Here is a 15099-nt window from a genome sequence, read left to right on the forward strand (position 1 = left end):
CCTCCCACATTTATTTTAGTGCGGGAACGGCTTTCCCGACCACTTTGGCTACAACTTTACCTACAACATTAGCTACGATAGGTTAACCCTTCGCCATCACCCCCCGCACAACCCAAACCACAGAACAACTTTACCTACAACTTTACCAACAACATTACCCACGACTTTGCCCACGACTTTGCCCACGACTTTGAAATGTCGGCTAGTATCTAGTTAGTTAATAGTGTGCATTACTGCACGTTAGCGCCAATAAAAAGCGCCTCGTTGTCAATAACTTCCCACCAAGCAAAACCCTTCTTTGGCCAGAAGCACGACGTCCTTGACACCAAAAACTCCTTCCCGCGCGACTTGATGCAACCTATCAGTTCCTGTACATCGGACAGATCAACAAACTCCTTGAGGACCCGTTGTTGTCTGTTGATTATGTATGCCAACTTGAGCTTCCTCACCCTCCCCACCTCCAACCGCTGGATGTAGGCCATCATGAAACGCTCTGGCTCGTCCTCAAGCCTCTCGTCATTGTGTATCTCGTACGGCATGAAGAACATTACTTTGCCAAAGTATGAGACATCGTTGTCCCCATCGCCGGTCAATATGTACCTGACACAGGAGTCATCCCTGCGGGACGAACAGACACCAGGCTTTGGGTTGGAGATGGCCGATCCTACCACCTCATGCTCGCTGCTATTGCTCAAAACTCTTCCCGCAACTGCCCTACCCCAGAGCTTGAATATGCCGCTGAACAGCATTGGATTCCCAACAATCTCTCTCGACCTCACTGGCACACCTATCACGTCAGCGTGGAACTGCCTCAGGTGGTTCCGCTCGTACTGATTCAACCGGCGGGAGATCTTGGGGCCCATCAAGAGGCAGTCCGGGTACTCTGCTGGATAGGCAACCTTGTCCTTCTCTCCCAGTCCAAACAGACGTCTCTCGGCGGTCTCACTAAAGCCAGGCGGCACCTGTTCACATCAGTAACAGCAACAGCACAGCCACTCTGCTCTCACACTCTCGCATACTTACCAAAGCAATCAAAGGCAGGTACCTGAGCCTCTCCCGCTCAAGCAGCTGCAATGAAAGATTACGATTAGCAGACGAACGGCTGTGGCACATTGCCTTGATCGTTCCACATGTCCTCTCCATTGGGTACTGGTGGTATATCGGATTCGGGCCGCAGACCTTCATGGCCATGCCCAGGTGCAGCAGCCCATGCACCTGCGTGGTGCAGCCACGGATCTTGGAGAGCTTGTACTGATAGTATAGACGCTCATACCCCGTCACAACCTGAACCATGTCTCGCTCCATCTCAGCGACGTCCTCCATGCTCAGCTGGTACCGCCGGGCCTTCTCGCTGGCTAGTACAAAGTGGTGCCAGTGGCTATAGTACTCGGCAGGCAGCCGTTGGTTGAGCACAATGGGGGATATCAGATGCATGAAGTTCATCAGCTCTGTAGCCTTGTAGCTTGCGTGGTACTTGATATCCCGGAATGCCTTGCCAAACGCACTTGGTATCGACGCCCTTGAGCCCGCAATTTCCTCCCCAATCCTGTCCCACATTCTTTTGGGTAAGATAAACGCATCCTCCACGTAGTCCTCTTCTATATCAGCATTAAAGCTAACCCCCCGCCTGCCCTTGCGACGTTTCCTCCGCTCACCCTGGGTCTGGCTCTGAGAGCCACCCTGCTGTGTGTTTGTCTGGCTATCAAATTGAGACTCTTGCTGCACCTCCACTTGTGACTGGCTCATGCCCTCGGATTGGGCATGCGATGATCCAACCTGCGAAGCATCAACCTCGGCCTGGGCCATCTTTGCGCGGAGCGCTAGTTCCCTGTCCCGGAACACCCCCATCCATTGCGCCAGGTATAACCTAGGCGTGTTTTCATCAACCAGATGCATAACGTCCGGCGTGAACGTCCAAGGGTACACCACCGACACGAGGGAGCTAAAGACAGGCTCTCCATTGGTCCCCATCATTTTGCCCCATTGCAGGTCCATTGTCTCCTCCACCGTTTTCTGGTTTTCGCGCACTTGTGCGTCGGTCCAAATCGGGAGATTCTCTGCATCCCACGACTTTTCGGGGAAATTTGCATTCCTCTTTGGAACCCTACTCCCCTTGCGCCTAGCCTCCCCCCCCAGAGCGTCCTTACGGTCACGTGGGGGTTCCAGAGGACAATATATGTGTCCCTCGCTGATACCATAGATGGCACAGAAGCGACAGTACCGAAAGCTATTAGGACCAGTCCATTTCATCAATTTGGCCATTGCAACCGTATCTCCTGCCACTAGGGCTATGTTAGCGCGCAGTATAAATCTCTCCTTTCGCAGCCCGTCCCAAGCCTTTACCCCCACCTGCAGTGTGAGGAATTCATCAATCATTGGCTTCAAGAAGGACCCCAGGTCCTTGGGATTGCCAGGCCCTGGTATTATGCCGCACAGAATTAGGTTTTTTTTCAGGACCCTCTCAGACGGCGGCAGGTTGCAGTTGATTAGCAGCAGGGGCCAGACATCGTACTGCCCAATCTATTGATTATTTGTAACACATGAGTCAGCTATGGATTCAATTGAAAAGAGGCAGCAGTAGAGGCGTGTGCCTTAAATAGGGAGAAGCCGTCTGTGCTGAATATGAACCCGACGTCTCTGCTATCGGTCCACAAGCCTCTATTATTCTTGACCATTTTGAACAAAAGACTATCCCAGTAGTCCCGCACTGAGCTCTGTGGCGTCTCCTGGTTTGCAAAAGACTCCTTGTACTCCATCGTAATCTTTACGTACGCAGTGTCTGTATAGAGTAGCAGCAGTCTGTGGATTAGGGGTATATAGTCAAACGTACGGTACGGTTTTCCATTGCTATCCCTTCTTTCTGCATTGCATATGTGGCATCTGTCAGCCCTTGGAAAGGCAACGTAGCAGATGCAATTGTTTCGACACACGTCATACCGAACGTGGTATATCTCTGTAATCACACCGAGCTCTCTCTTCGCTGTTGCCTCGTCTGTCACTGAGACCTCGGAGTTGTCAAAGGCCTGGACAGCTTGGATGTACCTCATGTGTATGTCCTGAGCCACGTTCCCTTCCATCCTGACCTTCATCAGCCGGAGGTGTCTCATCATTGCAGGTTCCAGAACAACGTTCGGAATCATGCTGTATGGGAACTCTGTCAGCACTTCTGGGCCCTCGTCATCGTCATCGTCATCGTCATCGTTATCCTCAACACCGTCTTCTGCTCCACTGCTCTCTGGGTCCTCAGAGCTGGGCACATCCTCGACATCCTCGACATCCTCATAGTATGGATTGGAATAGCTTGGGCTCTGGATACGCTCGTCAATCTCATTATCAGTCTCACTGGGTGCATCAACGTCGTCATCTCTATCAGCATCTATATCAGCATCAACATCGCCATGAATGGATGGAGGAGGTGAGTTATCAGGAATATCATGAGCACTGGACTCGCTGCTGCTAGAGGAGCTAGGATTATCATTCTCCTTCTGGCCTGCCGTATTGGTAGGAACCGGGGTGATGTATGCCATGTTTAGGTCATACTGAGTCGATTCTGTCCGTTGACGGAACAGCGGTGCCTCCTCATCTAAAGGCACATGCCCCTCCTCTTGCCCAACCGTGGAGTGGTGGAAGCTGTGGTTCAATGTACTGATTGTATCTTCTCTCTCTGAGACCACCGACTCTGGTACAACAGACTCTCCTCTCACAGTTTCCTGGCTTGGTGACTGCTCAGGTTGATGCTCTTGAGAGGCATGGACCTGTACCTGCTGCTGCACATGCCCGAGGCGGGGCTGTAGGTTGTAGTTTGTAAAAAGGATCCTGTGAATCCATACGTCCGGGATCGTGAAACACAGGTGAAGCTTCTATAAATAAGGCATCCTCAAAGACCGGTGTAGCCTCCGCTGGCTCTGGGCTGTTTTCCTATACCAGAACAGAGTTAATCGAGTTGTGGGTTGAGCTACCATACTATACATGTGTTGTATCGCATATACCTGATCATTAAAGACGGGGGTTCCTGATGGCATGGGCTCACTCTCGGGATAGGAGGCATCAATCTGTATAGGGTCAGGATTATGTAGGTAGAAAATGCACCTTGACCACATGTACTTACTACTTCCCAGTCCAAATCTACTGGCGGAATATCCTCCTGGGTGGCTTGCCGCTCAAGCCATGCCTGCCGCTGCCTGTGTCTGTACCAGATGGTTTTTGTCACAAGTGGGGTACTCCTCTGTACATCCCACAGTGGCAGAGTCGTCTCTCTCTCGGTGCCCATGGTGCTGGGTTTGCTGCATCCGCCATAATCGTGATTGGTGTGTATAATTTTTTTTTTATAAGTATAAAGTGAATATGTAGAATACATGACACGTTGATGGTGGGGTAGATTGGCGGGACGTGAGATCTTGGATGCACGATAGGCGGAGTGGAAGGCCAGATCGACATCTACGGGTGAGCCATATTGCATGAGCCAGGGTGGGTGGGGGTAGATAGTATGGACATATCCTTCTCCATCTTCTCTCCATTCCACCGTAGAAACATCTATCTGTCCCTTTTTTCTATTACACCACACTGTTTATCAAAGGTGAGCATCTGTATCAAGACAGCTACATGTAAATGGTAGATGGTTATATACTGATGGACATGATGGTACAGATGCAGCGGAATATGGCAGACATCACAGAGCCTATTGCTCCAAACACAATGCTAGACATGGAAGAATTCAAGCAATGGAAGGAGCAAAAGGAGATTAAGAGACGTGAGGAACAGCAGAGGCAGGAGAGAGAGCGGCAGCACGAAAAGAGTAAGCAGCAGCAGCAGCAGAAGAGCCAGTCATTTGGCGAGAGGCTTGTTGAAGACACAAGCGGGTCTGATAGCGAGGGGTCAGCCATCGGGGACTTTCCACTCCACGACGAGAAGGCCATCGAGGACCTCCTCGATACTGCTAACAAAGCCCCATTGATCGAACAAATGGGTTTTCGATCATAATAAAGAAGACCGGGAAGAATATAATAAAAGGAGAAAGATGGCTGTGATGCACTGGCTGCAAAGCCTGTACAGTTTATTATTGGGTCGGCGTGGAAGTCGGTCCGAAGTAAGGCAACACGCCAATACCTCATCGACAAAGTCAGAAACGCTCTTGCCAAGTATAACTATAGTGACTCCGTCTGTCTCGCAATCATAATCTCTCTGACCAACAACAAGAGACGTAATAAAAACAGAAGAAAAAATAAAGACATTACCCTCGCCGGTGGTGCGGTGAGGAAGGGAAGACCTCCCACCACCGGCCACTATGTTGGCAGGCGGAGAACAGCAGCACAGAGAGCCACTGCGAGAAATGTGCCTGCTGTCCCTATAGATACAGCAGAACCAAGGGAAGCATCTGGCCCTGCCGCTGCCCCAGCAAGACAAGCACCGAGGGCAGCGGTTCCTGCACCTATTGCCCCTCAGCGGGCTACAGCAACAGCAGCAAGCATACAGAAGACATCAAGCACCGGTAAACGTTCTGCCAACAAGGAGACAGTTGACGAAGCTCCACCGGTACACCGCAAGCCTCCACGCAAGAAACCAATGGTCCAGGACTGTGTTACAGCAGAGGATGATGATACCTCTTCTTCTTCTTATGTCTCCGCTGAAGGTTCAATTAGCGTGGGCACAGTGACTAAGGCCGCAACATCTTCGGTGGGGGTGCCGGTGTCAGCTAGGCCACCCATCCCTGTTGGGGCTGCAGTTTCCGTGGCTCAACCTGCTGCTGCACCTCAACTTGAGCGAGTTCCTGCCAATGTTATGACTATCGGTGCTCCCCGTGTGGATGATGATGCCGCACCGCTGTCCCCGTCGGCACATAACCTTGTACATCGTCTGAACTTACCAAGAAAGCAAGTGATGTTGCCACCTCCAAAACCTCCTTCCGCTGCTGCCCCCTATGGTGTCAAGACGCTTGAGATTTACTCCGTACTGGTGGACAAAAAGCACGTCCATTACCAATTCACACTCGACTATGAAGAGTTCCGCAAGAGATGGAAGGGGAAGGATGTATGGTACCGCTTCCCAGGTAAGGGAAAACAGCAGATACTGTTGGATGACGAAAAGCGATACCATCAGTTCCTGACCAGGGTCAAGGAGAATAACGAGGCCCCAACCATGTGGGAGCATTCTGATGCTGACTTCCATGATGATGATGATGATGCCAGTTTCTATTCAAAGCCACCACCACCACCACCACCACCACCACCACCACCACAGCCATCAGTACTGGCCTCAACAGTTCCACTGATACCTACTACTAGAAGGGTTAGCTTTGATTCTTCTGTGACTAAAGAGAAAGAGGTCGGGAACAATAATGCCATTCGTACACGAGCAGCTCGTACGGGGTCTCAACGCACCAATGCTTCTGATGTCACGACTACAGAGGCAGTGCTTAGTGACAAAGAGGTTGGGGTTGAGCCCGAGCCTCCAAAGAAACGGGGACCTGGAAGACCCAAGGGTTCGCTGAATAAGAAGAAGAGCGAGACCGAGAAGCCCAAGAGGACATATGTTCGCAAGGTAGCCGGGACTGTTAAAGAGAAGACACCGGCCAAGGAGAAGGCAAAGAAAAGTACAATGAGAACTCGGAGTCAAGATGCGATACAGAAAGAGATGTATTTATCCCCTCCCAACTCAAGATAACACGTATATTATCAGACAGTACTGACACGTATCGGTGATAGTATGAGTGGTGTCATGAACCAGAACCAGTCAGATGAGGTTAGAAGCTCTACTACTACCGGTGAATGTGATGATACCTATTTGCCTGTTCGTCCATGGAGGACATGAGCTCTTCACAGGTGCCGCCGCCATCTTGTGGACAGCCACTGCTTCGTGTAGCCACCCAGCAGAACGCACCAGAGCCTATGCCCCTATGTGCACAGCCCCGGTCATCTGTGTTCACACAGAACTCGACACAGTCTTCATTCATGCCCACACAGCCTAACAACTCAGAGTCATTCACAAGTACTGCAGCGCCACGTCTGCTGCCCAGGATGTTTACTCAAACCCAGGACTATATAAAAGAGGATGGATTTGACATTTCACGGCTGTCGGGTCTTGACGATGTTTTTGCTGACCCCATTTCCACCCCGCCTCGTAGGATGGGGCCTCCCCCATGAATAGCTACATGGGCTCTTTGAAGGCGAGAAAGAATGTTGGAAGGCTCTCGCCCATGGTGCCCCAGCACTCCCAGGTTCCGCACATGGAATGGGACACTCTGAGTTACCAGGTTCCAGCGTCTACAAGTGCACAGCCGACCCGTAGACTTGCGTCGAGGAGCAGGTATCCCCATCTTCATGGAGCCATGAGCTCTACACAGCCGATGGCGGGCGAGGAGATCGTAGAGGTTCCTGTGGGTAAGGTGCTTGATTTGAACTCCGATCTCAAACTCCCTTCACTTGTTCCGGTTATGGGCTACGCCCCCTTAATGGGGTCTGATAATGTTGAACCAATGAGCTACCGCAAGCTTCTTGGACATCCGGAACTGATGCCCCGGCCGAGGGCTGTGCCAGGGGCAAGCACTAGCTTTCAGAGGGCAAAGATGCTGATTAACCAAGCTGCGGCCACTGAGGGTGATGGGCAGCTGACTCCAGCGAAGAGGGGTGCTCCTGGAAGACTAAGTAATGCGCAGAAGAAGGTGAAGCTTGCGGCGATGAATAGGCATGCCAATAATGAAGAGAGCGTGGTTCCAGAGACGCCGTTCAAGATGTGAAGGTGTTGGTTGTTGTTGTTGTTATGGGTAATACGCAAGTGTTGTATATGCAGGTATGGAGGTTTATATGTGGCTAATATTGGAGACTATTCCGGATCGGGTAAACAACGGTTGGAAGATATTATAATTGTAGGGTTGCTAACAAGTATGCTATGGAGGGTTTTACTAAAGCAGGTGGTGCGGGATTTGTTGGAAAATGTGTCATCGAATTTGTCGGTAAAGGGATCATGAATATCGTTCCTACGAAAAAAGTTAGATTTGATTCTAAAACTAGTAGCAATGGCAAAGACAGTAGCATGCAATATTGTTGGCAAATGTGTTGGTAAAATCGTAGACTTAATCATCGAGGTTCCAAGAGAACAAATGTTAGAGAGGCGAATAATAAACGTAGTCAGTAAAATTGTTGGTAAAGTTGTCGGTAAAGTGACCGTCTTATTGCTATGGGTTTTTTCTTCTTCATTAGAAACTCGTTGATAAAGTCGTCGGCATAATCGTTCAGAAACTTGTTGATTGATTACTGAGTGTTTTTTCGAGAAAGCTAGAAGAAGTCCGTTGGGCAATGCATCAGTAATGTTATCTGTAAAATCGTTCACATGATTGAGCCGTAAAGGAAATGTATCGGCCATATCATCGGTATTGTCGTCGGTAAAGTCATTCACTCTATCGAATGAAAAAAACAATGTATCAGTAAAGTTGTCTGTAAAATCGTTCATATGATTGAGCCGCAAAGGAAATGTATCAGCAATATCGTCTGAATTGTGGTTGGTAAAGTCGTTCAACCTGTTGAAAAGCAAATCAACGTTCAGTTAATGTTGTTGGTGATGGTGTATGTAAATGTATGATCGACTGTATTCATTAATGTAAAACGTTTTGAGAAAGTCATCGGATATACCGTTGGTTAAAGCATCAGTAAAGTCGTTGCTGTTATTGAGGGAAAGGTTAATGTGTTGTTGATATCATCGGCAATTGCATCAGGATACTCGTAGATGGCCGAATTGTTTGGGGGATAAAGTATCGGTAATGTTGTCGGTATAATAGTCAGTAAAGATGTTGATGGTTTGTGGTAATGGCAATATCGTATACCAACTCGTAGGTAAATTCGTAGACATATTCGTTGCACCGACGCACAATGCAGATGTAGAAGTGCATGGAATAACGTCAACAGTTTGAATGATAGGTGAAGTCTACCGGGAAATGTATCAACAAAGTCGTTGGCAAATGTATCGTGCTGCAAAAGGGCGGAGGGAAATCTCGTCGGTATAATCGTCGGTATATTCGTTCACGCACATATATGATACGAGTCGGTGGGTTTAGTTGTTGGCATAATCGTTGACACAGAAAGCAGGGAACGGCTAGAGTATCAGTAAAGTCGTAGGTAAACTCGTCGGCAAAGTTATTTCCTGAGTAACGGAGAGCGCTGATAGAAGGTGGGCAAACTTGTAGGCAATATCGTTCCAGCTGTTCGTGCTCCGCGGTTAATGCATCAGTAATGTCGTTGGGAATGTCGTACAGCGCTAGTAGGTGAGTGGCGGTAAAGTCGTTCCCATAGAAACTTGGTCGCGGCACAAAGTCGTAGAGGGGGCAGAGCGGCAACAGTCGCCGTGCAAAGTTGTTGGCTAACTCGTTGGCAAAGTCGTAGGGCGTGCAACGCGGGTAATATTAAAAGCTACACTGGCGCGGCTACATATTCGTTGGCGTACTCGTTTCGGCTGTGCGTGGTTAAGGCATATGCATCAAGAAAGTCGTCGGCAAAGTCGCTACAGCAAAACAGTGCGACGTAAAGGGAAGTTACAAGTTACTGCTACGGAAAGTGGTGTAAGTCATCGGTAAAGGCGTTGGACAATGCATCAATTGGACGAGTTTACAGAGCCCGCGACGGATAAATGCATCAAGTGATGCATTAACGCGTGCCGTTTGTATGGGTAATGCATCGATGGATGCATTATTTGCGCTGGTAGAGGAGTGATCGTGAGTGACCGGGTTTTTGGATGAGGGATGATATCAAAGCTGTCGATCTGGCTAATATCTACATGTAACTACGTCTTCATTAACGAACGATAGATATGGCCAAAATTATCTCTGCGGAAGAAGCCTTTCCTGGGGTGCACTGAAGTACCGACTTCTCATTCGATTAAGCCCAGCTGAGGAAGCTGTACCATATTATAGTCTACGAAGCAAATATTAATAAGTTTCACAAAGCGACAGAAGTATGATCGGGGCCAGTTAGAAATCCAGGATTACAGTTCATTTCTCGTGTAGGTATCTCTTCTCCTCACTACTCATTAACATAATAATAATGATATGACTAAACCTGTGTCATTTTGCCGCGTGTACGCCAATCTATGCAAATCTATAGCCAAAAAAAGAACCACAAAAAAGAAACCATTGACTCAAACATCTTTTGCTCCTTATGCTCTTTTCGTCCGCCTTCTATTCTTACTTGGAGTACTAGGCCTTGAAGAAGTAGGGATAGCCTCCGGGGGGGCTGACTCTGCGACCTCAACGATCCTTGGCCCAGAGAATTCTGCCGTGCGACTCCTGGTATTCCTACTCGGTGTATCTAGAACACCTTCGGGGAGTTTGGCAATTGCACGATTATAACGATCTCTTTCCTCCTCCTCAGCGATGAGTTTATCCAGTGCCTCTTTCTTAGCACGAGCTTCGGCAGCCTTCTTCACGATATCTTTGAGCTCTTCGTCGTTCATGGATTCTAATTCTGGGAATTTGAACTCTTCCTCCGGGGCAATAGGCTTTGTAGGATCAAACATTTTAGGAATAGCAGGGATTTTGGATTTTGAGGCGCCTGTAGTGGCTTTGTCGGTGGTTTTGGTCCCCTTTTTAGCAGCCCGTTCTTCCTTGGCGCGTTTAATAGCTGCTTCCTTCTCAAGATCCTTAATTTGTTGTTCAGTAAAGGCCCAAAGTGTTGTCCCAAGTTCTTCCGTGGTGAGAATCGTTTTACGATATCTAATATCTAGTTAGCTCTGTCTTTCCGTTTATAGAACAGAGGGGTTCATACATAGCACCGCGACATTCGCGCAAAAACTTCCCGCCCTCGCCTACACCGCATTCAGGGCTCATAGCTGCGGCCAGAAATGTTTGTGCACCTTGTTCAGGGCTCTTGAGGACCAACCACCAGAATGGATATGTGACTACATATAGCAGCAACCCCCAGATACTTCCAAGACTCAACCAACGCCTCATTCCAGGAGTTCTAGTAAGGCCGGGATCAATGTTAAAAATGCGGACATTATTAGGATGTTTATCAGGTCTTTCATGAGCATTCATACGACGCTGGAATTCGCAGGCGAACGCCATAACGGCCATTTTCGATGCGCCGTACGAGCGCCATGGCCGTATAGTTGGATATCCGCGCTGGAGAAACTGCACATCGTTGAGGTCAAGTTCGCCGAGGACATGAGAAGAGCATGTGGCCATGAGCACACGGACGTTTCTATCAGGGGGTTGTACACGAAGGGTAGGCGTCAATATGTTAAGTAATTGGAAGTGAGCGAGGTAATTAATCCCCCAATGAGCTTCAACGCCGTCTTTTGTCAACACCTTTGCTGTCATCGGAGGCGCCATGATACCAGCGCAGCATATGACCATATCCACGCGTCGCGGAGGCGAATTATCGATAAATTTGGTCGCAAATTTTCTAACACTGTGAAGGGAGCTAAGATCACATTCTTCCGCATATATCAACTGGTTGTTGTAGCGCTCGCGGAGGTCCTCAATATAATCTTGAGTGAATACGTCTTTAGGGTCGCGCACAAGAAGAATGAGTTGACAGCCACGAGATGCGAGATCGGCAACAACTGCTGCCCCTATTCCCGTTGTACCACCCTGATGGAAATTAGGATCTTTACACACTCTAAATCGTGAGGGGATGGAAGGGGGATTTTACTGTTACTATAGCCACTCTACCATGCATAACTCGTTCATTTGCATTTCTCGCACCACCGAACCAAGTCTTCAATAAAACTAGCAAAGCAATCCATGGTAAAACTTTAAGAACTGGTAACAGAAACGGAATGGACTGGATGCCGTTAAAATAAACCTCCCCAAGCACAGGGATAGGCATTTTTGCGGTGTAGACGTAAGGGTTCCCGAGATTTGAAGATGTTGGAGGGAAAGGAGCTTCCCACACAGGCAATAACACCACTGGCAGCCAAGGGAGCGGCTCAGCGATGGCCAGCTGTGCATTTGTATGTAGGGTTAGGGCAAATCACAAGTGACGAAACAATTTGATAACAATCACGTATGGCAGTGACTCTAGTTTCCGGCGGTACTATCTAAAAGTATCACGAAGATAGCACCATTTTTAGAACATAATTTTTGATCTATGTGCACCACCAGAACGAGAAGATGAAAAAAAACATAAAGCTACGTATCCCTTTCCCTTTCGCCACCTACTTCATGGCACGCAAACCAAAAGTGATAAAACCCCCATGAAGAAAAAAAAAAAAAGGTACTTTTTGGTGACAGTATCATAACCATTGGATTACAGCGTCAAAGAAAATAGAAATACCAGAACATTGAACAGAAGAAATTTTTATTGCTTTTCGAGTTTATTTGTTTAACGGGTTGACATGGCTGCAATAAGAAAGTTAGTTCATTAGATCTGACTAAGAAAGCGGTTAAAACATACCCTTGGTGACAACACGCTTGAGAGCAAGCTCTTTCTTCTTCAAGTCATCTGCACCAGAGTCATCAATCTCCAACTGTCCCATAGCATCGCTAAGAGCAGCCTCGATTTTCTCCTTGGTGCCCCTCTTCAATCTTAAGCTCAATGTTGGGTCGGAGACAATCTCCTCAACACGTGCAATGTAACTCTCGAGCTGTTGTCTGGCCTCGAACTTCTTAGAGTAAGCGTCATCAGTTGACTTGAACTTTTCAGCATCGGCAACCATCTTCTCAATATCGGTGGTAGACAGCTTTCCGACAGAGTTAGAGATAGTAATGTTGGCAGATCTGCCAGTGGACTTCTCAATAGCAGTGACCTTGAGAATACCGTTGACATCGACTTCGAAAATAACCTCGAGGACAGCCTCGCCAGCCTTCATGGGGGGAATAGGGGCAAGGGTAAACTCTCCAAGAGAAGTATTGTCCTCGCAGTTGACACGTTCACCCTGGAACACGGGGAACTGAACGGTGGTCTGGTTATCGGCAACAGTGGTGAAAGTCCTCTTCTTGATTGTGGGGACAGTTTGACCACGAGGAACGACAGGAGCGAAGATGTTACCCTCCATGGCAACACCAAGAGAAAGGGGAACGACGTCCAACAACAAAAGGTCGGCAGTCTCTTCGGAAGTGGCCTTTCCAGAAAGGATACCGGCCTGGACAGCGGCACCGTAGGCAACAGCCTCATCAGGGTTGATACCCTTCTCGAGCTTCTTTCCATCGAAAAGGTCGCTCAACATCTTCTGAACCTTAGGGATACGGGTGGATCCTCCAACCAAAACGACTTCATCGACCTTGTCCTTGGAGAGACCGGAGTCCTTCAGGACCTGCTCAACAGGGGCAATGGTGCTCTTGAAAAGAGTAGCGTTGATGTCTTCAAAACGAGCACGGGTAATGGAGGTGTTAAAATCCTCTCCAGCGAAGAGAGAATCAATCTCGACAGTGGTTTGGGTGACAGAGGAGAGGGTACGCTTAGCACGCTCGCAAGCGGACCTAAGACGACGAAGAGCACGTGGGTCATCAGAGATGTCGTGCTTGGTCTTGCGCTTGAACTCGGCCTTGAAGTGGTCAAGGAGAGCGGTATCGAAATCCTGTCCTCCCAAATGGGTATCACCAGCAGTGGCCTTGACGGTGAAAACACCACCTTTATGTTGGTTAGATCGTAAAAGGAAACTTTAAGATTCTCTGATATAGACTTACCCTGGATGTGGAGGAGAGAAACATCGAAAGTTCCACCACCCAAGTCGAAGATAAGGACGTGTCTTTCCTTATTGGTCTTTCCTGACCCAAGACCGTAGGCAATGGCTGCCGCGGTGGGCTCGTTGATAATACGGAGGACGTTCATACCAGAAATGGCACCAGCGTCCTTAGTGGCCTGACGCTGGTTGTCGTTGAAATAGGCTGGAACAGTGATAACAGCCTTTTCCACAGACATACCAAGCTTGGCCTCGGCAATCTCCTTCATCTATAGAATTTCACAAGAATGCATAAGACACTACGCCACCATTGAAAAATCGGCATACATACCTTAGTCAAAACCATGGATGAAATCTCTTGAGGAGAAAACTGCTTGGTCTCACCGAGGTACTCAACCTCAATGTATGGGTTACCATCACGGTCAACAACAGTGAAGGGCCATGACTGAACATCCTTCTTGACACTTGGGTCGTCGAAACGACGACCGATCAATCGCCTGCAAATCCACAAATGTCAGCCGTCTTCGATTCAAGTTATTCGGGTTAATTATATTAGTTTATAACGCAACAATATTTCATCATCACTCGATGATCAAGAAATATAGATGAATCAACATACTTAGCGTCAAATACAGTGTTTCGTGGGTTAAGAGCAGCCTGGTTCTTTGCAGCATCACCGATCAATCGCTCCTTCTCAGAGAAGGCAACGAAAGAAGGGGTGACACGGTTTCCCTGCTCGTTGGCAACTAAAAGTAAAAGGGAAAGGAAAAAAAAACTGTCAGTAACTTTTATCTATTTTTTCTTAAAAAATATATATTCCAACTCGTCAAGCTATTCGAAAATTGGAAAAATTCCAAATGGGAGAAGAGGCAAACGTACTGATCTCAACACCGCTACCCTCATAGATGGCCACACAAGAGTAGGTGGTACCTAAATTGCAATGGAAAACAATGTTAGTTATTCATAATATCAATACGCAATAGATGCGTAATAAAAAATTTATAAATTCAGAGAGCATTGCAGGCTACGAACCAAGATCGATACCGATCGCTCCGTCGTATTTTCCTTCCATTGTAATGGTATGTAAATGCAGAGAAAGAAATTTGGTGAGGAAAGAAGAGTTGAGGGATGAACGATGAAGAGGGGAGGGGTGGTGAGAAGAAGGAGGGGGATAAGAAAGCGCAGTGGGGTTTTTGTTAGGCCTGTGTGGGGTGGAAAGTTTTTTTTTCCTCTTTCTTACTTTTGTGTGTGTGCGTTGATCCTTGTTTCGCCAAGACATGCATGTGCACTCTAACCTCAAATGGTTATTTCGGCGAGCGGCACACAACTATCGACTGTTTCGGACCACGATGACCGTGTATGGTTGAATTTTACACGCTTACCAGCGTAAGAACCAGAAAATGCAGTTGCTCAGGGCAAGGATAATTTGTATGGAGTGGCGTCGTTCTCTCATACAAATAATCCCTGTTTCCGTTACTTGCATTTTCTGGT

At 48.1% G+C, this 15099-nt stretch overlaps 4 protein-coding genes across 4 annotated transcripts; 1 reads left to right on the forward strand and 3 right to left on the reverse strand.

The window, feature by feature from the left end:
- Positions 1–230: 230 nt before the first annotated feature.
- On the reverse strand, positions 231–3140 carry LAJ45_04431 (uncharacterized protein; the record flags this gene model as incomplete). Its single annotated transcript, XM_046114011.1, has 4 exons — positions 231–962; positions 1024–2520; positions 2634–2799; positions 2938–3140. The coding sequence occupies 4 exons, from the start codon at positions 3138–3140 to the stop codon at positions 231–233; spliced, it is 2598 nt and encodes an 865-aa protein (XP_045972533.1).
- A 1555-nt stretch (positions 3141–4695) lies between these two features.
- Positions 4696–6807, forward strand: LAJ45_04432 (uncharacterized protein; the record flags this gene model as incomplete). Its single annotated transcript, XM_046114012.1, has 3 exons — positions 4696–4795; positions 5228–6632; positions 6702–6807. 3 exons carry the CDS (start codon positions 4696–4698, stop codon positions 6805–6807), a joined length of 1611 nt encoding a protein of 536 aa, XP_045972534.1.
- Positions 6808–10140: 3333 nt separating this feature from the next.
- Positions 10141–11813, reverse strand: LAJ45_04433 (uncharacterized protein; the record flags this gene model as incomplete). The annotated part of the gene is made up of 3 exons (XM_046114013.1): positions 10141–10696; positions 10749–11575; positions 11637–11813. The coding sequence occupies 3 exons, from the start codon at positions 11811–11813 to the stop codon at positions 10141–10143; spliced, it is 1560 nt and encodes a 519-aa protein (XP_045972535.1).
- A 495-nt stretch (positions 11814–12308) lies between these two features.
- On the reverse strand, positions 12309–14680 carry LAJ45_04434 (uncharacterized protein; the record flags this gene model as incomplete). The annotated part of the gene is made up of 7 exons (XM_046114014.1): positions 12309–12325; positions 12381–13556; positions 13613–13877; positions 13940–14105; positions 14228–14354; positions 14488–14538; positions 14641–14680. 7 exons carry the CDS (start codon positions 14678–14680, stop codon positions 12309–12311), a joined length of 1842 nt encoding a protein of 613 aa, XP_045972536.1.
- Between the last annotated feature and the right edge of the window lie 419 nt (positions 14681–15099).

The sequence above is a fragment of the Morchella importuna genome (assembly GCF_003444635.1).
Source record: "Morchella importuna strain M04M26 chromosome Unknown Morimp01GS011, whole genome shotgun sequence".
NCBI classification, from domain to species: domain Eukaryota; kingdom Fungi; phylum Ascomycota; class Pezizomycetes; order Pezizales; family Morchellaceae; genus Morchella; species Morchella importuna.